Source organism: Elephas maximus, chromosome 18, assembly GCF_024166365.1.
Source record: "Elephas maximus indicus isolate mEleMax1 chromosome 18, mEleMax1 primary haplotype, whole genome shotgun sequence".
Taxonomy (NCBI): Eukaryota; Metazoa; Chordata; class Mammalia; order Proboscidea; family Elephantidae; genus Elephas; species Elephas maximus.
The window spans coordinates 71,106,152-71,132,495 of record NC_064836.1 but is presented as its reverse complement, the minus strand read 5'-3'; the positions used below and the strand labels follow the sequence as shown (position 1 = coordinate 71,132,495).

General features: G+C 44.1%; 1 protein-coding gene across 2 annotated transcripts; it reads right to left on the bottom strand.

The window, feature by feature from the left end:
* Positions 1-25,705, bottom strand: NIT2 (nitrilase family member 2). 2 transcript variants are annotated; one of them, XR_007513894.1, is made up of 11 exons: positions 25,625-25,705; positions 20,713-20,831; positions 18,583-18,703; positions 16,770-16,858; positions 12,929-13,022; positions 12,349-12,423; positions 11,170-11,248; positions 8,696-8,794; positions 6,340-6,395; positions 4,797-5,977; positions 1-4,724 (listed from the first exon to the last, which is right to left on the bottom strand). XR_007513894.1 is itself a non-coding variant. In XM_049858656.1 (10 exons), exons 1-10 carry the CDS (start codon positions 25,674-25,676, stop codon positions 5,886-5,888), a joined length of 876 nt encoding a protein of 291 aa, XP_049714613.1. In that variant the 5' UTR covers positions 25,677-25,705; the 3' UTR covers positions 3-5,885. The 2 variants fall into 2 exon arrangements, 1 of the variants encoding a protein (XP_049714613.1); XM_049858656.1 differs by having other exon boundaries at positions 3-5,977.
* Between the last annotated feature and the right edge of the window lie 639 nt (positions 25,706-26,344).

Sequence of the window (26,344 nt, the reverse complement as noted above, 5' to 3'; positions counted from 1 at the left end):
TCAAATATTTATTCAGAAACTAACAGATTTATTTTAAAAACTCTTAGAACAAAGAAAAAAAAGATGCATTTTAAACTGAACAAAAATGAAAACAAGGTATCAAAGCTGGGGCTGCAACTAAACCAAGTAGCTAGAGGGAAGCGTATAGCACTAAACACCTGTATTTTAAAAGAAAGGTCTCCAATCAATGACCTCAGTGTTCACTTTATGAACTAGAAAAAGAAGAGCAAATGAAGCCCCAAAATAAGCAGAAAAAAAAAAAAAATAAAAGCAGAAATCAATTAAATAAAAATCTGCAAAACAATACAGAAAATCTATGGAACCAAAGGCAATAAAAAGATTAATAAAACTGATCTCTAGCCAGAAAGGACAAGATTAAAAAAGAGACAACCTGCCAAGCTCCCACACAATTCTTTCGGGCCACTGAAGAGGGAATACTTCTCAAGCCATTTTATGAGGCCAGCAGACCTGGATGCCTAAACCGGATAGGCATTACAAGAAATGAATACTACACACCAATATCCTTAAAATGTCAGCAAATCAAGTCCAATAGCATATATAAGAGGGCCTTGCTACATTCTGGTCAAGTGAGGTTTATCCCAGGAGTGCAAGCTTGCTTTACCACTCAAAGATCAATCAATGTAAAATCAATCAAACTAAAGAAGAAAAAATACATGATCATCTTAATAATTACAGAAAAGCCATTTGACAAAATCCAGCATTTGCTCCTGATAAAAACTCTCGTAACACTAGGAATAGAAGGTAATTTACTAAACCTGATAAGGGCATTTATGAAAAGCCTACCTAAGACCATACTAAATGGTGGAAGACTGCTTTCTCGAAAATCAGGACCAAGGCAAATATGTCCAACACTACCTCTATTCAAGCATTATACTGGAGGTTCTATCCAATGGGACTGGCCAGAAAAAAATAAAAGGGAACCAGGCTGGAAAGGAAGAAACTTTATTTTATAAATTGTCTTTATTTTCATACATAATCATATCAGAAAAACCATGTAAAATAGACAAAAAAAGAAATTGTTAGACTGAGTTTGGCAAGGTTTCAGGATGCAAGAACAATATACAAAAATAAATTGTATTCTATATACTAAAAAAAAAAAAAGAACAATCGGAAATTGACGTTTAGAAACAATATCATAGCATCAAAAAAAAAAACTGTATTCCTTAGGATAAAACTGAAAAATAAGATTAGCAATACCTTTATACTAAAACTACCAAACATTGCTCAGAGAAATTAAAGGCCTAAATAACTTAAGAGAGAGCTCATGCTCATGAATCAGAAGGTTTGATATCGTTAAGATGTCCGTTTTCTGCCAAACTGCTCTATAGATTCAACGCAATCCCAATGAAAATTTCAACAGACTTTTTTGGGTAGAAATTTATTTTACAGCTGATTCTGAAATTCACATGGAAATACAAAGGACTTAGAATAGTCAAACAATTTTGGAAAAAAGGTTGGAGGACTAACACTACCTGATTTCAAGACTTATTATAAAGCTACAGTAATAAACATAGTAAGTTACTGATGTAAAGGCAGACAAACAGATCAATGAAAAGGAAGAGGGTACAGAAGCAGACCCACATATATACAGGTAGACCCTCACTTACAACGTATTCAAGTTACGACGAACTGCTTACAATCGTCCATCTTTTGTTTTTGTTTTCTTTGTACACCTTGTCATTAGTGATATGTGCCACACAGTGTTGTCCTGCATAATTTGATGTTATCACTCTCAGACTTCACTCGCAAACGTTCGATTTTATGATTTACTGTTTAAAACTGCTGTAGAGCAGAGGAAAGAAATGCTGAAGAAGAAATAATAAGGAACAGGAAGAAGTTGTCAAAATTTTTTATGGTGAAAGGACTGGCTGAATTTTTTTCTAAACTAAGTCAGCGGCTTCAGTTGCTTGAAAACATGGATCCAAACCCTGATTGTTTTGCTAAAGGCAATAGGTCGATTCAAGAAGCAGTGACATGTTACTGTGAAATACATGAAGAAAAAAAGAAAAGGCAATTCTCAGTAATTTTCTGCCTAGAAACGCCATCCCCATTCCCAGGGATAACCCAGATGATCCAGAACTTTCCACAAGTGGAATTATTACCACAACTGACAAAATGCCAATCTTGTCCAACCCTTCATTGTTGGAGTAAATTTTTATGGTTGTGTATTTTTTATGTATGTACTAAAATATATCTAAGTTTATTTGTCACGTTTCCAACCCTTAAAGACAAAGCTCAGATCTGTAAAGATACTGATAATAAAAGAGAATAATAACGAAAATTAGCTATTCAACTTACGTCAGAACTGACAAGAGTTGCTGGAACAGAACGCCTCTGTAAGTCGTGGACTATTTACATGGCCAACTCATTTCTTATAAAAGCATCAGGGCAATTCAATGGGGATACCAAAACAAAAAACTAAGCTCGTTGCTGTCAATTCTGACTCATGGAACCCCTACAAGTTATGGAGTAGGACCTCTCCATAGGGTTTTCTTGGCTGCAAGTTTCTCTGAAGCAGACAGCCAGTCCTTTCTTCCAAGACATCCCTGGTGGGTTCGAGCTGCCAACCTTTAGGTTGGTAGTTGAGCACAAACTGTTTGTGCCACTTAGGGTCAATGGGGACAGGATCATCTTTCCAACAACTGGTGCTGGAACAATTGGATGGCCAAATGCCAGAAAAAAGGGCGGCGGGGGGGGGGAATCTTGACTCTTACGGCATATACAAAAAATTAACAACTCAAAATGGATCACAGGCCTAAACGTAAGAGCTAAAACTATAAAACTTCTAAAAGAAAATACAGAATAAAGTCTTATTTATTGTATGTTTAAACATAGGTTTGAAGTTTTGTAAACCTTCGGTTTAGAAATGATTACAGGTAGTTCCAGGTTTATGATGGCGTTCTGTTCCAATGACTCTGTCATAAGTCAGTTCTGAAGTAAGTCAACACCTTTGCTTTTTAGTTTGCATTATTACTACTTTTTTATCAGTATCTTTAAAAATTCAATTTTTGAACATCTGTGAGTGAACATCTGAGAATAACATCAGCAAATTACATACTGTAACACTGTATGTAGTACATATTACGAATGATAACATGTACCAAAAAATAAAAAACAGATGATCCTAAGTACAGTTTGCCGTAACATAAATACATCTTAAGTTGGGACTACCTATACTTGAATGTAACATAAAAGTGCAAAATTCAGAAGAAAAAAAATAAATTTGTCTTCACCAAAATTAAAACTTTTGCTCTTCCAACAATACCTTTAAGAAAATGAAATGGCAATATTTCTCAGGCTAGAATATTTGCAAAACATATACCTGACAGAGATTTATATAACTAAAATATATAAAGAACTCTTACTACTCATAAGAGGATAAATACCCCAATAAAAATGTGGGCAAAAGGTATGAACAGGCACTTTACCAAAGATGCACATGAAAAGATGTTCAACATCATTAGTCATTAGGGAAATACAAATTAAAGCCACAATGAAATAACATTACATTCCCATTAAAATGGCTAACATTAAAAAGACTATACCAAATGTTGCTGAGCAACTTGGACTCTGGTAGACAGCTGGTAGCCATGGAAAATAGCACAACAGCCTCGGGAAACAGTTTGGCAGTTAAACCTGCACATACCATATGACCCCATCATTTCGCCTAGATATTTACTCAAGAGAAATGAAAGACTTGTACACAATTGTTTCTAGTAGCTTTATTTGTAATAGCCAAAAAGCCAAAAAGTGGAAACAACTCAAATGTGAACTGCTAAACAGACCGTGGTATGTTCATATGATGGAATACTACTTAATAATAAAAAAGGCATGAATTACCAATGCACACCCAAAAAAAAAACCCCAAAACAAACCCACTGCTGTCACGTAGATTCCGACTCATAGTGATCCTATAGCATAGAGTAGAACTGCCCCATAGGGTTTCCAAAGTGTGCCTGGATTCAAACTGCCAACCTTTTGGTTAGCAGCCGAATGCTTAACCATTACGCCACCAGGGCTCCAATGCACACAACATGGATGAATTTCCAAGTTATTATGCTAAAAGACGACAAAAAAGTATACATACTGTACGATTCCATGTACATATAATTCTAGAAAATGCGGACTAATCTATAGTGACAAAACAGATCATTGGTTGCCTGGGATGAAGGAGTGGCTCCAGGGATTACAAAAAAACACAACCACCTTTCGGGGGTAGTGGATATGTTCATTATCTTGACTGTACTGGATTCATGGGTATATACGTATGTCAAGCTTTACCAAACTGTACATTTAACTAAAAGAAAGGAAAAATTCATTTGCCTTTTTTTACTCATTCTCTTAGAGCACACAGTGCTGTTCTCCAGAGATTAATGACATACAATGTTATCGTCAGTCTTAAAGCTAATAGGATGCATGCTCATACATTCTTTTCTTTTAAAATTCTGTTTTATTTTCCAATATGGCAAATATCTATAAAGATAACCAGTGGTGTTCTAGCAGAGCAGGACTGCACCAGCACAAAAGGGCTGCCTGTGTGCATCTGTTCCTATCTCCGTGTTTGGAGATGCATGTTGATAACTTGAACTTGGCCATACTGCGCATTAATTAAACCATGGAAATTGGCAAATGTTAGTATAAATCAGGATATTTTCTTGGATAGCTGGCTGTAAAACATTTACCAGTCCACCGCTAGCTATAACCTGCATAAACAAAAGCTCACTGAAGTCCCTACCTGGCTGTAAAACATTTACCAGTTCACCGCTAGCTATAACCTGCGTAAACAAAAGCTCACTGAAGTCCTTACTTTTTAACAGCACAAAAGCATCCTTAAACTAAAAAGTTTCTAAGAACTGCTGAAGTATGGAATTGATAATAAGGCAGAAAAGGTGCCTTTATCTATGCAGCTAGAAAATGTTACCAGGGAGAAAAGCAGAAAGAAAAAGATTCTGTGAGACCCTCAGCGCTATCCAGAAAACCTTTTGCAGGGATTCATACTTTAGTTGCCATCCCCAAATGCCAGTACTGCCATTCTCCCACGGGCTCATCGTTGACAGTCTCTCCCTCAAGACCAGGAGGGCCTGGGACTGAATCATCAGCTCCTTCTTCAATCTGCGATCGCCAGGGGCTGCTAGGAAGAGTGGGGCTGCCACTCCCTCTGGCCAGCACCAAGGACCTGCCATCTTGGTTCCCATAGTTAACTCACAGACAGAAATGCAACTTTGAAGGTGCCACCTGGAGAAGGGTAGCATCAGACCAAGTTTTCCAGAAAATGGGTTCCAACTCCAGCAAGTGAGGGGAGAGATTCATGACACAAAGATATCTGTATTAGGTGAATCGAACACCAGGATACCACGATCTGATACTTTTACCAAATGCTTTGAGGCAACTTAAGTCTGCAAACTTTAGAGCCAGCCCCCCTCCTTTGGCTCTTCAGTGCCAGCCTGACTCTTCGTAAGTGACCCACATAATTTTAACTATTTAATGTGTTGATACTCTAACAACGGAGCCCTGGTGACACAGTGGTTAAGCGCTCAGCTGCTAACCGAAAGGTCACTGGTTCAAACCCACTGGCCATTCTGCGGGAGAAAGATGCGGCAGTCTGCTCCCTGAAAGATTACAGCCTTGGAAACCCTACGGGGCGGTTCTACTCTGTCCTGTAGGGTGGTAATGAGTCGGAGCTGACTTGACGGCAATGGGTTTTGGGTTTGATACTCTATCAGCTCAACAGAAAGTTCCCAGCGAGGAAAGGGTGAAAACTAAAAATAAAAAAGCAGTGGGGGGGGTCTCCATTAAAAAATTCAGTAGGGAGTTATGTTGCAGAATCGTATCTTCTTGTGCCGTGACATGTTGGAAACTAAACTTTAGAGCTTTTTCACCTCCACTGCATAGAGGTCTGATCGTTTCTGGCTAAAAATGGGGATTTGCTGGCGTATCTCAGCCCACTTCTTCAGATCTGCAAAAGCAGGCAAATGCACTGTTAGTAAGACGCGACTCTGCACTAACTAGGGAGGCTTCCTCCTACACACCGCACTAGCGACCAGGGTCTGGCCGAGTGACTCAGGGACACAGGCCTTGTCTGTAAGCACAGAGAGCCTAGCACTGGCTCTGGAGTCATTTCAACTCAAAGCAAGAAAACTCAAGCTGAGCTACAGCCCCCAGGGCTTGGCCAGAGGACCAGGGTCTCCAGCGCCCTGGAGGATGAATGAGGAGGGACCTGAGGGAGCCCCACTAGATGACAGGAGCTTTGTAGCCACAGATACTGGCCTCAGCGCAATGGGACACCAAAGGCCTGAATTGTGCTGGGGCGCACCTTACCTATGTCTGAATACACAATTGTTTCTTCGGTGCCGGCTTTGGCTAGGACCTCCCCCCTAAAAAAAAATCAGGGAAGAATGAGGGACTCACTGGTGTTTGTTGATATTCACAATCTCGCTGTTTTTCCTCCCCATCTCACAGGGCAAAGGGGAAAAAATCTGAGATTTAAAACTATAAGGTAGAGGTATAAATCCCTGTTCTACCACTTAACTAGCCGGTGACCTTGTTGCAAGTCGTTTGGAGTCTCCATTTCCTAATCCATAAACTGGACAGAAGAGCTCTGTGAGAATTTAGTGAAAAAATTAAGGAGTTCATTTCGCAAGCTGTAAACTGCTAGGAGTCACACTGTATGATTATAAGTATCTGGGAAGAGAGCTACCCTATGACCGACAGGAACTCCATCCTGTTCCCACTGGAGTGCATCTCAGGGAAATCCTTTTAACAGGGCAGTCTGGACCTCCTTCTTGCCTCCAGGGCTGCTCCCCGCCCTGGGAATGGTGAGGCTGGGCCTGGACAGGGCTCAGATCTGCTGGGATCTCTGGCTTTGTGCCTGTAATCCCACGATTCCTGTGTCAACTGGTTTCTGTTTAAGATTTGAGGGAATGCATCTAATGTCACAAAACATCAGGTATATAAATTTGTGTAGGAGAAATTAACCTGAGCTATAAACTTTCACCTAAAGCACAGTTAAAGAAAAAGATTTGAGGGGAAGATTTCAACCTGGGGGTCTGGGTCGAAGTGGTGAGGAACCGGACCCCGGCAGGAGCCCCACATCAGGAAACTCTCCTTCGTAAGCCCAAGGAAAGGCTGGTCTGCAAAGCCACTGAGCGGGTTTCACTGTCAGTCAGACTTGGATCACACAGGGGAAACAGCGACAGACCGACAAGGCCCAGAGCAGGGGTCCAAATACAGATATGGTAAAAGGAAATTTCTCCAAAGCACAAAACAAAGTAATCTGACGTAACAAACCATCTGACATAATAACTGGTTCAGTTTACCAGACAGCCACGAGCAGGTATTTGGCACATATGAGCTACAAACACTATCATTAACGCCATTTAACACACTCCTTTCTGATTATTTTCTATTTCTTTCCTGGCATTCAAAGACCAATTTATCAACCCCAGGCACCCACTCCAACATCAATATAGGCCATGGGGCCTCAAAATCCTAAAGATGGAGTTCTGAAAAGGAATAAATAAAGGTAAATCTGATACAGCTACCGTGTGTGAGAAGCAGCCAGTGTGGTCACTAACAGAATTCGTTGGGGAAATGAGCATGGCGGCCCCAGAGGCAGAAGCCTGGAAGCCTAACACTGACGTCTGGACAGAGAGACTTGGATCAAGTTTAAGAAAATTTTCAAGCCAACTTGATCCTCCCACTCCTCCAATACCCCTAATGCCTGATGTGCAGGGGGTCACCAAGACTCCTCCCCAGTCATACCCTCCAAGGTCTTCCCCTGTCACACACATAAAGCCAGACAAGAGGGCCTTCAGGGACCCCACTGTGAGATCCTGAAACTGTAAAAATACGTATCAATCTGTGTGTGTTCACGCAGATGTATGAGAAGTTAAAATATGCCAGTTGCCGTCAAGATGATCCCGACTCGTGGCAACCCTATGGGTGTCAGAGTAAAACTGTGCTCCTTAGGGTTTTCAGTGGCTGGTTTTTCAGACACAGATGTCCAGGCCTTTCTTCCAAGGCACCTCTGAGTGGATCTGAACCTTCAACCTTTTGGTCAGCAGCCAAGCATGTGAACCGACTGCACCCTGAGGGACTCTTCTTTGTCGGGTATACAAGGGCAGACCGTAATGTATGTCTGTAACTGTACACCAATCTCAGCAGACTTACGTGCTGGTCTCACTGAGTAGTAAGATGCTTTACCTTTCACAGGGGACAGGTTCATGGTTTCATGGTTTCCCTGAATTGAACTCCCTTTTCCAATCATCATGCTGGGAGCAAAGTCCTCACCCTGAACTCATTCCTGCCCTAGAACCAGTCACCCAGCTTAAATGTTAACCAAAAAAAAGCCCAGGGCCAGGGAGCCTCTCTGACTAAAACCAACCGTCTGTCATGCCATATGATCCAAATCTGACCGACAGTGGAAGCCACTCAAGACGTTCAGGAGAGGGCAGAGACTGAGCACTCGGCTGGAGAACAGGACAATTTCATTCTCACATATTTTTAAGCAGAAGGGTTAATAGGCTGTCACAGAGAGAGGCAGAAAACTGGCCGGGGATGTGGGGAAATGGGAGTAGGGGGTAGAGGCAGGGCTGGTCAGGAATCGGACAGCCCACCTGCTCACCTGCCGTCTCTCCCAAGCACCCAGAAAGCCTGTCCTCAGGCAGCCACTCACCAGGGATTCACAACGGTGCTGTGTCCCCACGCAACATAGGAGGCTCCGTCGTCCCGGGCAGGAGATGCGGTGGCCACATACACCTGGTTATCAACAGCGCTGTGGCCGACAGACAGAAGAAAGGTAAACATACGTTACACGGGTCTCAATTCTAAGTGTACAGGTCCTTCTTTTAGAAACAAACAGGGCAGGCCAGGCTGGCCCCGACGTGGAGGGAAACCGCAAAGCCACGGACCCCCTCTTCAAACAGCACCTTATGCAAAAGCAAGTGGTTCTCAGTCGGGGACAATTTTGTCCAGCAGGGAGATCTGACAATGTCTGGAGACCATTCTGACTGTCACAACTAGGGGGTTGCTACTGGTACCTAGTGGGTACAGGCCAGGATGCTGCTAAACATCCCACAATGTGCAGCACAGCTCCCACGACAAAGAACTGTCCAGCTTGAAATGTCAACAGGCCACTGTTGAGAAACCCTGGTATAAGCTAACCTGTCACAGGCAAATGAGCAGAGGTTCTCTGGTTAAAGCAAGTCAGGTGGAAAGAGAAAACAGGCTGGCCATGTTGCGGCAACACACCTTGCAGGGCCACAAGATACCTCCACACCACTGGGGCTGTCCCACCAACTCAAATCAGACAAGAATTGCAGGGAGCAGCCCGGGTACACCAACCCACCTCATCCCCAGGAGCCCTCTAGGCCCAGTTAATAACCCCTGTCAGGTCATCCCACAACCTCTGAAGCTTTTCTTGCTTTTGACAAGGCCGCATTTATTAATACTCATGGAATCCCATTCCCCTGCCCCATCTTCCACCCTGCAGCTGGCCAACCACCTCTGCTCTCCCTCCAATAAAAATTGCTGTCATTTCTAGAAGTGAGAATGGTGACTACCTCTGGGAAGAAAGAAGATGGCATTGGCTCGGAAGGGGTAAATTGGAGCATTCTGGGGAGAATGGAAACATTCTATATGTTATCACCATGGCAGGTGAATACATACTTAAAAATTCACTGAGCTGTATACTTAAAATTAGTACACTTTTCTGTTAGTATATGACACTTCTATTTTTTTAAACAGGTTTTTATTTATTTTAACTAATTTTTATTGTGCTTTAAGTGAAAGTTTATAAATCAAGTCAGTTTCTCATACAAAAATTTATTTAAAAAAAAACCACAACAAACCTTGCTATATACTCCTAATTGCTCTCCCCCAATGAGACAGTACATGCCTTCCCTCCACTCTCCATTTTTGAGTCTATTTGGTCAGCTTCTGGCCCCCTCTGCCCTCTCATCTCCTCTCCAGACAGGAGATGCCAACATGGTCTTATGTGTCTACTTGATCCAAAAAGCTCACTCTTCACCAGTATTATTTTCTATCCCATTGTCCAGTCCAATCCCTGTCTGAAGAGTTGGCTTTGGGAATGGTTCCTGTCTTGGGCTAACAGAAAGTCTGGGGACCATGACCTCCAGGGTCCTTATAGTCTCAGTCAGACCAATAAGTCTGGTCCTTTTACAAGAATTTGGGATCTGCATGCCACTGCTCTCCTGCTGCCTCAGGGGTTCTCTGTTGTGTTCCCTGTCAGGGTAGTCACTGGTTGTACCCAGACACCACCCAGTTCTTCTGGTCTCAGGCTTTTGCAGTCTCTGGTTTATGTGGTCTTTTCTGTCTCTTGGGCTCATAATTACCTTATGTCTTTGGTGTTCTTCTTTCTCCTTTGCTCCAGGTGGGTTAAACAGGTATTTTAAATGAAGAAAACCATCATTTCTTACCAGCATATCATGGTTTATGGAGCATTTCATGCACAGTCACACTTCTTTTCTTCCACGTTACATCCCCCTCCGCTATCTGCTCTTCACCACCCCTCTGTCTACAGGGACTTAGGAAATCACTGTGGTGATAAGGCCAAAGTTACCTGTGCAATGTCCTGGATTTATAGGTTAGAACAACAAAAGCTTACAATGAGTTCATTGGCAGAATAACTCCAAGACTAGCAGAATGGTGTGAAGAATGGGGCAAGATAAACACTCTAATCTGAACAGCACAGAGTCTTGGGTAGAGACCACAAATCTTTCCCTAGGGCTGTCAGGCTAAAACAACCCCTGCCTTTTCCTTGGCTTCTAGGCTCTGAGCAAGTAAGCTCCATGGATTTCAATTTCTATGTAAAAGTTGCTGGCAACTGTCCCAGACATACCAGGCCCTTTCTAATTACAGAAGATGAAACCACTGTCCACTTGATGCACTGAATGATCTTGGAACTGCAGCCCAAAATCCATGAGGTTAGTGTTGTGGCATCTGAGGAGAAGGTGCCCAAAAGTAGAAGCCCTCTCAGGAGATTCATCCTTCCTAATTGCATTTGGGTGCAGTGGCATCCTGAGTCAGGGGCAGCATTCGGTACTGGGGAGGCTGGTACTTCTACCAAAGTGGAGATTTTTCCTCAAAGAGGAGACACTGAGATGCTTGAAGATATGATTCCTTTCTTACCGGCCTCTCTGAAGCAACTCCCAGTGGGCTGGCCCAGTGGTCAAATTAAAAGCAGCAGGATATACCAACAGCTGGCAGCCTTGGAGAGAAAGAGGCCAAAGAACAGTGGATGCAGGTGAACACTCAACCACACTTGTCCTTCCCTTTGTTCCTTACCCAATTGGGAATAAACTCAAAGCTTTCTCAGGCATAAAAATGTTAGCCAAGTCAGACAATGGTAGCAGCATTAAGATATGGCACTGAATTCCTTTACAGATACACACATAAAACACAGACACCCAAGAAAAGTGGTATCAATGACAGAAGTCGCAACACACGAATTTGCCTAAAAAACGTAGAGCAGAACTGTCATCCGAATTTCTCTCGGCACCATATGATCAGCTCCACGTAGACAAGGACCATGTTCTGTATTTCTTTTCAACTGAAATTACGGGCAGAGTAGGTGCTGTAATGCATGTTGATGAGACTCAACAGAGACCCTCAGCCCTGGATCCTGTGCACCTCCAACTCTGTTGCCCAGGCAGTCACACCATCTGCCACCGCTTCTCTTTTTTAAGTGAGAACTGAATTGGAAGTAGCCTCGCTGGTCTAGCAGGGATGCTAATATTTGCTGAACACCACAGGAGGAGCTTTTTAAGTTCTTTCTCCTTAGTCCTCAGACTATTCCTATGAGGCAACTTGAGAGCCACCGCTTTAGACATTAAATCATTTTACCCAAAGTTATTGTGCCAATTAAGGGGAAGAGTTGGAACCAGAACCCAGATCTTCTGACTTGGCCCAGTGCTCTGCCAAGACAACAGGTCACCTCTATTTGTCTGGACCACATTTCTACTGCTACTCAAGGTCTGGAGCTACTAAGTGGTGAAATCCATGAGCGTGCAGACCAGTTATTTATTTCTACTGGGGTCCAAGTCACTCTTTCCAAACACAGTTGCAGGAAGGGCTCAAAAGGTACAGCAGACATGGCTCCTGCCTTAGCATATGATGTGTTAAATCACAACCCCCCAAAACGCTATCATCCGTTTGCAGGGAAAGTGTGAGAAGCAATGTGGGGGTGGGGGGGTTGGGGGGTAAAGAGATTAAGAACCCCCCTCCCGCCTTTCTGACTAAGGGCTCTCTCCAGCCCACAGAGACCAGCCCACCACGCACCGATGTATCATAGCTATGGCGCCGCCTCACCTTTCTGTGCATAGATTTGTGCAAGCTCTGCAAAGCGGATGTCATAGCAGATGCCCAGGCCCACTTTGCAGTAAGCTGTTTTTCAGACAGAGGAGACACAAGTAAAAAGTTAAACTCCTACGAAATGGTTTGGCAACGCCTCCTTGAGCTAATGATCACAAAACACTGACAGGCGTAAATTAACACAGGACCCACAGTTGTTGGACAATATGTAAGCTCACTCATGCTTGGACTTCACCCCATAAAGACATCATTTATGTTAGCAGAGTAGAGATGAGAAGTTCATTCTAACTGAATGCTTATCTAAGTGGGAGGTGTTCAATCTAGCCTAACATACACTGGGGAAGCTGTCCTACTAATAGGAGGCTGTGGCCAAATGGAAGAGCAAAATCATGTCAAGCCCTTATTCTCCATTCAGCCTGACCTTTCCAGATAAGTAACCATTCCCTGCTCTTCTCACTTCTGGCCTTTCAGTCAGGTTATGTGAAGAAATTGGGGAGAAACTTAAGAGAAAAAGAAAGGAATATCTGATTCTCTCCTACTGGGACTGCTAAAAGCGGCTAACTTATCTGGTACATACGTGTATCAAATGTGGAGAAACTATCGCCAGGACTCAGTGTTGTAGATTCTTGAAATGTAATTTTCCCAGGAACATCAATGTCAAACAGATGGATCTGCATCACAAATAAGTAACTTGGTTACCTCTTCTCAAGTGGGGTACACAGCAGTAACGACAGACATGTTCCCATGGGCAGACATGTGGGGTGCTTAGGACCACCTGTACAAACAGCACCCCCAACCTCCCCACGATCCACCCCACCAGCTGGCTGACATAAAAATGAAATCTATTACAGGAAACTGGAAGAAGGATGCTGTTGGTTTTACAATGCCTCTTTTCTAGGCGGTGTGCAAATCAATGTCCGTGCTTCTGGGAAGAAACTAATGTGCTCGTTTTTTTACTGCTAGATGAAGACTTCTCATAGTCTAAGAAGTGTCCTGAATTAATCTCTCAAACTGCTAAGTGGGCAGGAAGGTGAACAGTGGGCAAGGATTAAAAATAGGTGAAAATCTGCAAACTACATTCAGCAATGTATAGAAAGAATAATGCATTGCTTCCAAATTGGGTTTATTCAAGGAAAGCAAACATTGTTTAACATTAGAAAAATCAATGTGATTCACACGAACAAAATAAGAGAGAAAAACCATATGATCATCTTAGAGATGCATACTCAGCATTTGGTAAACTTCTACATCCATTCATGATTTTAAAAACACAAGATCAAAAAACTCTTCTAGGAAGGAAACTTCCTTAATCTGACAAAGAGTATCTGCAAAAAAACCCTACAACAAACATCATAATTAACGGTCAAACATTGAAAGCCTTCCCTCTGAGATTGGGAACAAGACAAGGATATCTGCTATTCAACATTTATACTCCTAAACAGAGCAATGAGGCAAAAGAAAGGAATAAAAACTGTAAGGACTGGAAATAAAATGAAAACTGTTATTATTCTCAGGTGACATAATTGTATAACTAGAAGCTCCAAAAAATTCTACTAATTATTAGAATCAATAAGTGAGTTTAGGAAGGTCATTATATACAAGGTTAATATTTAAAAAATCAGTTGTTCTATATATGAGCAAGAAACAGAAAATGAAAGAGCACCAAAATACACTACTTAGGAATAAATCTAAGAAAAGATATACAAGAGTATATTTAAAAAGTTGAGAGAAAATAAAGAAAGCCTACATAAATGGGGGGATAAATACCACACTCATGGACAGGAAAACTTAATACTGAAAAAACGTGCTTCAAACAGTTGAGTTAAATAGCCCAATGTGGGTACTTTATTCAGTAAAGGCACAGTAGCTCCTGTCAGACCAACTCTCTCACAGATGATTATGAACTCTAGACAAAATAAAAAGCACATCTACTTAAAAGCACTGCAGAGTGACCACAAGCAGGCAAAAACTGAAGTGAAGTCAACATTTGGAAAAAAGGAATAGGACTGGGTGAGTTTCCCTTTTGTTTATGGTTTTAGCCTGAAAGCAGGCTCCAGTTGGTGCTACCAGCAGTTGGAAAAGTACATACACTCTTACTGGCTTGTAGAACCAGAAGACAAAGTACATAGGAACTAAAAAGGAGAAAGCTAAAGACGGAGAGCCCTTAATTCTGGATATAAAATCTGTCCAAATCTCTGGCTGATCACTGAATTAAATGAGCAGGGAAGACTTCAAGCAGCCAGCTAAGGCTAAGCAACTTAACAGAGCAGCTAAAGCTGCTGCCCAGCTTGCGAAGGAGGCAGAATTTGGTGTTTGAGTACAGCCAAGTGAACTTACTTTACTGCTAAAACAAAAAATGTCAACACTTTTTGGAGAAATGTAATAAAATCAAGAATACCACATATAGTCCAATATACAATCCAAAATTACTAGACACGCAAAGAAACAGCAAAATGTGACCCCACCCTACTCCAAAGAAAAGGTAATTAATGGAGACAGACTCCAACATGACCCCAATGTGATAGCTACCAGACAAAAAATTTAAAGCTGCTACTGAAACTGAGCTCAAGGGTGTGTTAAAAAAGAAAGAAAACAAGATCCTGATGAATAAACAAAATAGAAAATCTCAGTAGGAAATGAAAACTATAAAAATAAACAAACAGAAATTTTAAAACTGAAAAATATATGAGATTTTAAAAAAAATTTCAGTGAATTGGCTTACAGGAAATTGGAGATAATGAAAGAATTAGTGAACTTGAAGACAGATAACAGAAGCTGTCCAATCTGAAGAACAGAGAGAAAAATTGAAAAAAAAAAAAAAAAAACCAACAGCGCCTTAGTGACCTGTGGAACAATATCAAAAAACATTACCATACAAGTATTGGAGTCCCAAAGGAGGAGAGAATCGGACAGAAAAATATTTAACAAAATAACACCCCAAATTTCCCAAATGTGGTTGAAACACTTAAATTTACAGATATAAGACATAAAGATAAATGAAAAGAAAACCACACCTAGGCACATCAGAGTCAAAATACTGAGAACCAAAGATAACTGACAATCTTGAAAGCAGGCATAGAAAAACAGAAAAACGACAAATTACATAAAAAAAGGAAACAACAATACAAATTACCACTGACTCTTGGAAAAAAAAAGATGGAGGTTAGAAAGCAACTAAGTATCTTTTAAACTACTGGAGAGAAAAAAAGAAAACTGTCAACCAACCCAGAATTCTGTATCTAGAAAAAACTATCTTCTAAGAATGAAGGCAAAATAAAGATACATTCATGAACAAAAACCAAGAGAATTCATAGACTGCTGATTCTCACTATAAGAAATGCAAGAGAGATCTTTCTGTCTGAAGGGAAGGACTGCATAGAAACTAGGATCTTTGGGAAGAAAAGAAAAATCAGAAATGTTAAATATTTGGAGAAATGATAGAAATTAAGAGTAAAATAGTCTTTTAGGGTTAATATAAAAGACTGTACTTTACTCTTAATTTCTTTAAAAATACAAATGGCTACTTAAATAGTTTTGTGGAATTTATAGTATGTGTAAATGCAATATGTATGACAACTATAGCATACAGAACAGGGTAGGGGAGATAGAAAACGAACCTATACGATTGCAAGGTTCTTACATTTTAGTACAATATTAGTTATAAATAGACTTTAACAAGTATGCATATTATAATCCCTAGGGCAACAACTGAAAGAATAATGCAAAGATCTACAACTAAAAAGCCAACAGATAAATTAAAACGGAATTATAAAAAATTTCCACTAACCCAAAGGAAAGGAGAAAAAAAAAAATGTTACAATATCTATAGACCTAAGTTCAACAATATTAATAATTACATTAAATATAAATGGACTAACTTCCAATTAAAAGGCAGAGATTGTGAAAATTAATAAAAAAGCAAGACCCAACTATATGCTGTCTACAAGAGAACCATTTTAAATATAAAGACACAAAGAGACTGAAAATAAAAGATTACACAAAAATGTACCATGCAAACAGTAAGCATAAGAAACCTGGAGTGGCTATAGGAATATCAGATATAAAACACACTCCAAGACAAAAAGTATTATAAGAAATAAAAGGGACATTTCCTACAGATATAAGAATTCATTAGGAGGACTTGACAATCTTAAATGTATATGCATTTAATCCTGCAAAGATGGCAACTCTGGCCAAATTGATCTATAAACATTCAAGGCAAACCCAATCAAAATTCCTGTTGGTTTTTCCTTTGCAGAAGGAAAAGTCTAAAATGTATATAAAAATTCCAACGACCAAGAATAGTCTCCTCTGCCAATAAACCATATGCCTGCTGTGTGTACAATATGATGAGAGGAACTAGGGACTTCATAACAAATTCTCTAGAGGCAACAAGACTTGCCAAATTTCCTACTTACCTTTCTGTGTTTTACCAGTAAATTTCCATCAGGTCCAAACACGGCACATGTGTTATACAATTTCCCAGCATCTTCTTCAGGAATGGAACCTTTCATTGAGGGGAGAAACACATAGGCACACAAAACATTCTGAATAAAGCAATTCTTCTGTGATAACTTGATAAAGATTTGATAAATTGTCACTTGGGTCTAAAAATAAAGTTTACTATCTTTTAAGGGTTATTTAATCATGAGCTTTTTTTTTTTCCTTGAATATAATCTTTTAGAGATAAGCTCCAGAGTGCAGACAAAATATAATTGGATCTGATGCAAAAATGGATTTAAAAAATACCCAAATCATTCCTGAAATTCAGCCTTTCTCTTGACCAACACTTGATCTGTAACATTAGACCAAAATGTGGGAATTCCCTGTTGCTCAAATTAAAATTCACCAGGTCCTGCAACAGAACAGCATCCCAAAAAGCCTCAAGATAGGGATGTTAAGCCGTAAGTCTCCCCATCACTGAACATGGTTCCTACAGTTCTATCTCTGTGCTTCATGCTTTGCCTTCATTTCTGAACTTCTGGGTAGTACAAATGGTTAACGTGTTTGGCTGCTAACTGAAAGGTTGGAAGTTCAAGTCCACCCAGAAGTACCTCGAAAGAAAAGCCTGGTGATTTACTTCTAAAAATCAGCCACTGAAAACCCCATGGAGCAAAGCTCTCCTCTGATACAAAATCGGTCACCAAGAGTCAAAACTGACTTGACAGCAACTAGTATGGGTTTTTTCTTAATTCATTTCTAATCCTTAATATAATATAGAAATAATTTTGTTTCCTGTATTTATTGAGCAGAGTTTTAGTTTGCTTATTCTTTATTTAACCAAAGAGAACATTTTAAAATTTATTTCTAAACCACATAAATAAAAGTTACCTTTATGTATGTAGGAGCCCTGGTTGCACAGTGGTTAAAGCACTCGGCTGCTAACCAAAAGGTCGATGGTTTGAACCTACCAGCTGCTCCTCAAGACAAAAATGTGGCAGTCTGCTTCCAAGTAGATTACAGTCTTGGAAACCCAACAGGGCAGTTCTACTCTGTCCTATACGGTCACTGTGAGTTGGAACTGACTGGATGGCAGTGGGTCTGGTTTAGCTGGTTTACGTATATGGTCTCTTTATGGAAAAAAAAATCCCAATATTTTATTAGTATAACGAAAGACACTCAGATGTGATTTCTGTTTCCACTACTACTACAGCAAAAGTTCTGTTGACACCTGTCTCTGTAATCCCAGTCCTTTTGTAGAGAAAATCATCATTATCAGTTTGGTGTGTGTCCTTCTACAGCATTTACTATGCCTTTACATACATTAAAAAAACAAAACAAAAACCCATTGCCGTCAAGTCTATTCTGACACATACTGACCCTACAGAACAGAATAGAACCGCCCTATAGGGTTTCTCTTGCCACATCTTTCTCCTGAAGAGCAGCTGGTGAGTTCGAACCACTGACCTTTTGGTTAGCGGCTGAGAGCTTAACCACTGTACTACCAGGCCTCCACTCTACATACATAAAAAAAAAATTATACCTACGTATAAAATTTATATAGCCTTCTTCTGTGTGTGGCATTAATCTGAAAGGGAATAACTTGTTCATATCAAGCAGAACTCACTTTTTTTTCACTTAACAATGGGCCTTGCATATCTCCACCTTACGTATAGCTCTATCTCATTCTTTTCAATGGCTGAATTGTATTCCCCAGTTTAAATGTAACAAGAAAGGTCATTCTGATGTTTTGAACGTTTAGGCCTTTATACCTTACAGGTGGGAAGTTACCTCCAATGAGATATATGCTGCACTCCTTTGCTACTTCAGAAAGCTTCTGTGTGGATTCACCAGGAATTTTTTCTGCATACTCAGGAAAATATTTCGTGCCATATGGAGAATTAAAACATTCCTAGAATAATGTTGGCAGAAAAAAAGAGGGGCAAAGAACCACCAAAATACTCAACCCATTTTAATATTCTGTTATAAGAAGACAGATGCTTCTTTTAGCTCCGCTAAGGACAACCCTGATACCTCAGGGCTACAGAGCCCGTAGCCACAGGCAGGACTCAACAACTGGCTTAAGTGGAGCTAGAGGAGATAAGTCATGTGTGCACTGCCTGATCATGGTCAGCTTAGCAGAGGCCAGAGTTGTCTTTGCCAGAACAACTGGTCCCTAACCTTGGGTATCTAGGATGTTATGGAATGAATTGCATGCCTCCAAAATATGTAAATCCTAACCCCTATACCCATGGATGTAACTGCATTTGAGAATAGGGTTTTCTTTGTTCTGTTAATGAGGCCATATAAGTGTACACTGTGTCTTAAGCCACTTTGGGGATGTAAAAAGAGCAAATCAGGCTCAGAAACAAGCAAGCACGAATAGGGGAAAGACAGATGTCGCAGGGACATTTCCAAGGAAGACCAAGAAGGAAGCCAGAGAAGCTGAGACCAGGTCCCCCAGAGCAGACAGACAGAGCCTTCCCCTAGAGGTGGTACCCTGAATTCAGACTTCTAGTTCCCTAAGCTGAAAAAATAAATCCTTGGTAAAGCCTCCACTTGTGGTATTTCTGTTACAGCAGCACTAACAAACTAGGACACAGGACCTACTGTAACTGTGCTTACTCATATGACTTTGGGTGTTAGGATGAACTCATAGGTTCAAAATTATAATTATTAACTATGTAAAGCAGTAAGTCTGTTTCTGAAGAAAATACATGAACCTTTGAAAGCCAGAGAGGCTCTGACACTTCCTCGTCCGTAAAATGAGCTGTTTCTAAATTCCCTTCCGGCACTATCATTTGGATCCTACACAGTCTCTCATTCCACCCAGGGTATGACTGTCGTCAACAGTTCTGGGGTATTTCAGAAAACAGAAGGCAAAAATTACTAGACTTAAGACTCTCACTCACTGATTTTGTATTTACTGAGATCTCCTATGTACCTGGAACCTCAAGCCCAGAGGCTGCTGCTTGTACAAGACTCATGCTGGATAGACAGTGAGGTGGGCAAGGGCAGAATTCAAGTGCTTTGACTTCTGGGCTTCTTCTCCTGACCTTGGCAACATAAACCAACAAGAGACCATGATCAGGACACAAGTACAGGAAAGTGCTAAGACTGGAGCCATAAGGAAGACTGGCTTAGCAGTAAGATCTCTGGCTCCCTTGTTGAAGATCTCAGCTCAATGGCCACATTTGTGATGAACTGGGGTCTAAATAAAATACAAAGTGGCCCTGAAAATTCTCCAGTCAATCTAGACAGGGTGTGCAAAGGGTTGCCTCCTCCCCATAGTGGGGATTCAGTATCAAGGGGCCATCTGGAATAATTCCACCCACTAATCATCGTCAGGTCTTTGGAGAAGATGCGAGTAGATGCATAGGCTGACATCTGTGGCAGGCCTCTTGAGGGCTTGCCCTGGACTTGCTGACAAACAAATGTGGCCAACCTTCAGCTGGTTCTGTTCTCAAAGAAACTACCTCAGAAAGAGAGAGAGAGTCCTACTGGCTTTACGGTGCCACAGACTTCCTAAACGTTTCTAATCATTTTCATTCTTTTTTAATGTTGGAACCTGAGTGTTAAAACCCATATGTCCTGGTCCTGTAAAGACTTAATTACATAAGAAACAAAGATAAGTATCTAAGGTACTGAGTATTTTAGCTTTAAGTAAGTTCTTCAACTTACTAGGATTTTGGTTTCCTCTCCTGAACAGAGTAGATGATCCTAAAGTTAGAGACCTACAACCATGTTGGCACATCCTGTCACAAAGGCCCTTGCTAGGGTCATCATCCATATACGTGGAAAACTCCCAGGGCCCGACGTGGCCTTGCTGGACCTTGGGACACAAAAGGTCACCCAGGGATGGCAAACACTATTCTGTTGGATCTACAGTTCCCAGAAAGGGAAGGCTTCCTCTACACTTACCGGCAGAGACACGATTTTGGCTCCTTGCGTTGCTGCCTCCCGGACAAGGCTACAAGCTCGAGTGACGTTATCTGATTTGATGGAAGAAACTTGAAGCTGGATGAGGGCCAAGCGGAAAGCTGAGGGCAAAGATAAAAAATAGTTGTCAGCAGACCTGACTGCTAAATTCCAATGAATCATGGTTCTCAAACAGAGGGCAAATTTGCCCCCAGGGGACATATGGCAATGTCTGGAAATGTTTTTGATTGTCATGACTGGCAGGGGGCTACTAGTATCTGTGGATAAAGGCTGGGATTCTGCTAAACATCCTGCAAGTGCACAGGACAGCCTCCTGGCAACAAAGAATCAGCCAGTGCCAAACACTGACAGTGCTGTGGTTGAGAAACCCTGAGATAGAGCAAGATCCCTAGACAAAGCCCCAGGCCAGGCCAAGAATCGGAAGTAAAGGAGGCAGAGCCGGCTTCTCACCACATAGTATGGGGAATGAAGTGAGAACAAGGCTTGAAGTAAGCAGGCTGGGTTTGAATCCTCTCCCCGGCTACTTGATCTTGGGTCTCCCGTCCACTCCCACCCAGGTACAGAGCTCGTCCCAGCAAAGAAGCTGCAAACCCTTCAAGCTGCCCACCTGCTGTGAATTGGGGCAGTGGGCCCATGGGAAGTGGAGATGCCTGCCTCTATTTCCCCGCCAGTGGCTGGGACACAGTGAGTTGGTCCAGCGGCTGACAGGAGGGGGAGCCTGGCAGTGGGCAGGCTGCTCATGTCCTGAGTCACAGGGTAGGCCCCAGGCACCTGGGAGGGTCTGCGCTAACCCCGCAGATAACCCTGTAGCCAAAGAGTACAATGTTAAGCAGCAGACAAAAAACACCATGGCAAGTTAACAGTATTTTTTTCTTGCTTTCTAAACAAGAGGTTCCAGTTTCATCTTGGAACAGGTCCTGCAGATTATGTAGCCAGCCTGCTTATAAGGTCTAAATCTCAGCCTTGGGCTGAGCAGATTGGGGGCTCTTTGAAATTTATTCCTTCCTTGACAGAAGGACCCTACACTTGCTCTCCCCATACTCTTTAGTGTGGTCTTCTAGCTCTCATAGTATTATAGATTGAATTGTGTCCTTCCAAAATGTATATCAACTTGGCTAGGCCATGATTCCCAGTATTGTGTGGTTGTCCACCATTTTGTGATCTGATGTGATTATCCTATGTGTTATAAATCCTAACCTCTATGACATTAATGAGGCAGGATTAGATGCAGTTATGCTAATGAGGCAGGACTCAATCTACAGGGTTAGGTTGTATCATGAGTCATTCTCTTTTGAGACATAAAAGAGAGAACAGAGCAGAGAGGAGAGGGACCTCACTACCACCAACCAAGAAGAGCAAGAGTGGAGCATGTTCTTTGGACCCGGGATCCCTGCACTGAGAGGCTCCTAGATCAGGGGGAGATTGATGACAAGGGCCTTCTCCCAGAGCTAACCAAGAGAGAAAGCCTTCCCCTGGTGCTGGTGCCCTGAATTTGGACTTCTGGCCTCCTAGGCTGTAAGAGAAAATTTTGCTTGTTAAAGCCATCCACTTATGGTATTTCTGTTATAGTAGCACTAGGTAACTAAGACATATAGTAATCACCTTTAAAAAAAAAAAACCCCGTTGCCATTGAGTTGATTCTGACTCATAGTGACCCTATAGGACAGAGTAGAACTGCCCAGGAGAGTTTCCAAGGAGCACCTGGTGGATTCAAACTGCCGACCTTTTAGTTAGCAGCTGTAGCACTTAACCACTACGCCACCAGGGTTTCCATAATTCTTCCTATTAACTTTCCCCCATTCAAATTACTGGTGCAGTTCCGTGTCCTTCCTGGTCCTGACTGATACAGTCCTTGTGCATGGTCGGATAGGAGGCTGCAGGAAAGGAGTCAAAGCACACGGTAACCTATAAAGGTCTGCAAAACTTTGGGAGGTTTTAGCAGTGGCCTGCCCTAACTTGGGGTCCCCGGCTGGTACAAACGGTTAATGCACTTGGCTGCTAATCAAAAGGCTGGAGATTTGAGTTCCCCTGAGGCACCTCAGAAGAAGGGCCTGATGATCTCCTTCCAAAACATCAGCCGTCGAAAACCCTATGGAACACAGTGCTGATCAGGCACACATGGGTGGCCATGAGTTGGTGTCGATTTGAAGGCAACAGGTTTTTGCCCTAAATTACCTACACCATCCCCGCTCCAGAGTCTGAAAACCCCACCGTTAGAGAACCACCTCTCTGGTGTCTCCTGTAACAGGGCAAACATCCCCAGAAGAGGCAACACTCACAGACCCTAAACGTAAGAAAACTCAGATGTCCCATTCCTCGGTCTTTCCTAAGCATAGTGAGAAGAGCTCACTATACTCCAGAATGGAGCTCGTTAAATCGTTCCAGAACCTGGATGAAAACAAGGGAACCTAAAACAGGAAACAAGAGCTGCGATTCCTTTTGGGTAAACAGGCACCTCGAGCTATCTCAACATCACACAGACCCACTAAAGGTCTCCGCTGTAACTCAGAAGCTGGGCTTTGTCCCTGTTTCTGAAGGGCTGGAAGATGAAGCCCACCATGGCTGTGTTGATGGTTCTCCTCTTCCCCTCCCACCCAGAAGGGCAGGAGTCCCGAACTAGGCTTGGGCCTGCCTGTTGCTCCGCAAATCACCACACTTCACAGAGGTGCCACGGTAGGGAAATTCCGCCACGGGGGAGGTAGTTCATACTGAGGATGCGACAGGAGTCACTTCATCTTCTCATCCGTAAAATGGACATAAAATGACTTTTAAGATCCCTGGTTGCCCTATGAGTCGTTGCAATCTAACAATGAAGACTTACCAAGTGGAAAAGAAAGAAGAAAGTAACTTAAGTGAAGGGAACAACACAGTAACTGCACTTAAGGCCGTGCCAGGGTCTTTACACACATAAACATCTGTGAGCTGTTATTAAAGCCAAAATCTGGAACTGTGCAGTGGGATGGGGAGGCAGAGCCACCCAGCACCTTTTTTGGAGGGATCGGGGGTCACCTAAGTTGAAAACAGTCCGCAGGGAGCCATATCTACCCCCATCCTCAACCCCCACCATGGAGAACCACAGCTCTCCAGCCCATCTGCCTCTGTCATGCCCTACCAGTCACCTCCCGCCCAGGGAGGTGTGTTGAAGGACTTCCACATTCCAATCCTGAACACTCAGCCACCAACATGCACTGCGCCAGCGGTTTGAAATGGATAACAACACATCCACACTCAGTATTTCATGGCAGCTTCAAAAGTCCTCACTCAGTGAAGGCAGTTTATGTCCATTTTACAGGTCAGGAAACTGAGGTCCAGAAAAAAATGACTTTGTTGACATCCTAAGGAAAGCTGTTGGCTGAGCCAGGACTGAGTCTCCAGGCTCTGAGTCAAGAGCGCTCCACTGGCTCCGGCAACAGAATTTTGCAAAGGCGCTGGGTCAAACACAGCTAGAAACTCATCCCAGGGGCCTTCGGAGTGAACCGGTCTGGCCCAGGATGGGAACGCGCACAAATCAAGCAATAGTCCACCCGGAAGCTCAGTGTCCAGACGCAGAAACAAACTTCCCAGTCTTCTGCGCAGGAGACCTGGGCATTCCGCTGTCCGTCGGGGTGAGGGCGGTGCAAGGCAGGGCAAATTACCCAATCCTCTCACCACATGGGGTCGCTTTCTGTCAGAATGGACCCCAGGGCAAGTGGTTCTTACCATCCAGCCCAAATCAAACAAAACAGGCGCCTTGTTTTCACGTGACAGGGCTCAAAACACAAATAACTAGGGCAGACACTCTGGCCAAGTCCTAGCTCAAACACCCATCTGTGGGGAAGAGGGTGAAAGAAACCTCGCTGGATAGGCTGGCTTCTAACGCAAAAACACTGGAATTCTCCAAGGACCCACACGGCAGAGGTCCTCACGCTTGAAGAAGCACCAGAATTACCTGGTTTTACTGGAAGCGCAGTCTAGGGCCTGCTCCCAGGGACTCGGCTCTCTGGGTGGGTCGGGGGCGCAGGGCGGCGCTCGCATTTCCAGCCAGCACACAGCCCCGCCGCGCAGCTGATCTTGCAGCAGGCGGCCCGGGGCGCGCCGGGAAAGCCTGCGCGACGGGACGCAGGGGGCGTGCGAGCGCCGCCGGGCAGCAGGCCGGGGCTCCCGGAAGTCCGCAGCCGCCGGGAGGGCTCCGCGCCGCCGTGCAGCAGGCCGGGGCTCCCGGAAGTCCGCAGACGCCGGGAGGGCTCCGCGCCGCCGTGCAGCAGGCCGGGGCTCCCGGAAGCCCGCAGCCGCAGCCGGGCAGCAGGCCGGGGCTCCCGGAAGTCCGCAGACGCCGGGAGGGCTCCGCGCCGCCGTGCAGCAGGCCGGGGCTCCCGGAAGCCCGCAGCCGCAGCCGGGCAGCAGGCCGGGGCTCCCGGAAGTCCGCAGCCGCAGCCGGGCAGCAGGCCGGGGCTCCCAGCCCGCAGCCGCCGGGAGGGCTCCGCGCCGCCGTGCAGCAGGCCGGGGCTCCCGGAAGCCCGCAGCCGCAGCCGGGCAGCAGGCCGGGGCTCCCGGAAGTCCGCAGCCGCAGCCGGGCAGCAGGCCGGGGCTCCCAGCCCGCAGCCGCCGGGAGGGCTCCGCGCCGCCGGGCAGCAGGCCGGGGCTCCCGGAAGCCCGCAGCCGCAGCCGGGCAGCAGGCCGGGGCTCCCGGAAGTCCGTAGTCGCCGGGAGGGCTCCGCGCTGCCCGCCCGGCCTCCTCCGCTCCCCGCCCGCCGCGCCGGGCCGCCCCTGCCGCCGGGCCCGGAGCCCCGTGGGCGCCCGGCTCCGGCAAGGCCACGGGCGAGGCAGGGCCACGGGCAGAGCCGACGGGCTGAGCCGGCGCCGCACCCGCCCCTCCCGCCGGCGCTCGGGCCGCCCGCCGAGCGGCGCCACTTACTGGCCATGGCTCTGCCGGGAAGCACCATGGGCCCCGAGGGCTCTGCGCGCATCTCCACCGACAGGCGGCGGCGGCTGAGGGGCGGGGCGAGCAGCCTGCGCGTCGGGGGGCGGAGCCTCGGCGGCCTACGCCCCGCCCCGCCCGCCTCCGGGCCAGTTGGCTGCGAGGAGAGGTTCTTCGTTCACGCATCAAACACCTGCTACCCGTTTGTAGTAGGACCTACCAACAGGAATCTTAATTGAAACACGGCCAGGAAAATAGAAGCCCCTGAAAAGCAAAGGGACAAAGAGAGGGTGGCCTAAGTTGGGGTAGTGTTCAAGTATATGTTCAACAACCCAGGTCGGGGTGGGGGCGCTGAAAACCAGTGGCTAGGGGTGGTGTCACCCCGCACCCCATGGACCTCTTACCCTACCAGGCCATATAGAATCCTTAATATTTTCTGTACTAATGTTACTCGTAAATGGTAATTCTCTTGTGTAGTTTGGTCCCTGGAGTCGGTTCCCACTCATGTATAACAAAACTAAACACTCCCGGGCCTGCACCATTCTCACAATCGCTGTTACGCTTGAGTCCGTGTGGCAGCCACTGTGTCAATCCATCTCCTCTTTTTCGCTGACCCTTTCTTTACCAAGCATGATGTCCTTCTCCAGGGACTGGTGCCTCTTGATAGAGATGAAGTCTCACCACCCTTTCTTGTAAGGAGCACTCTGGCCATACTGC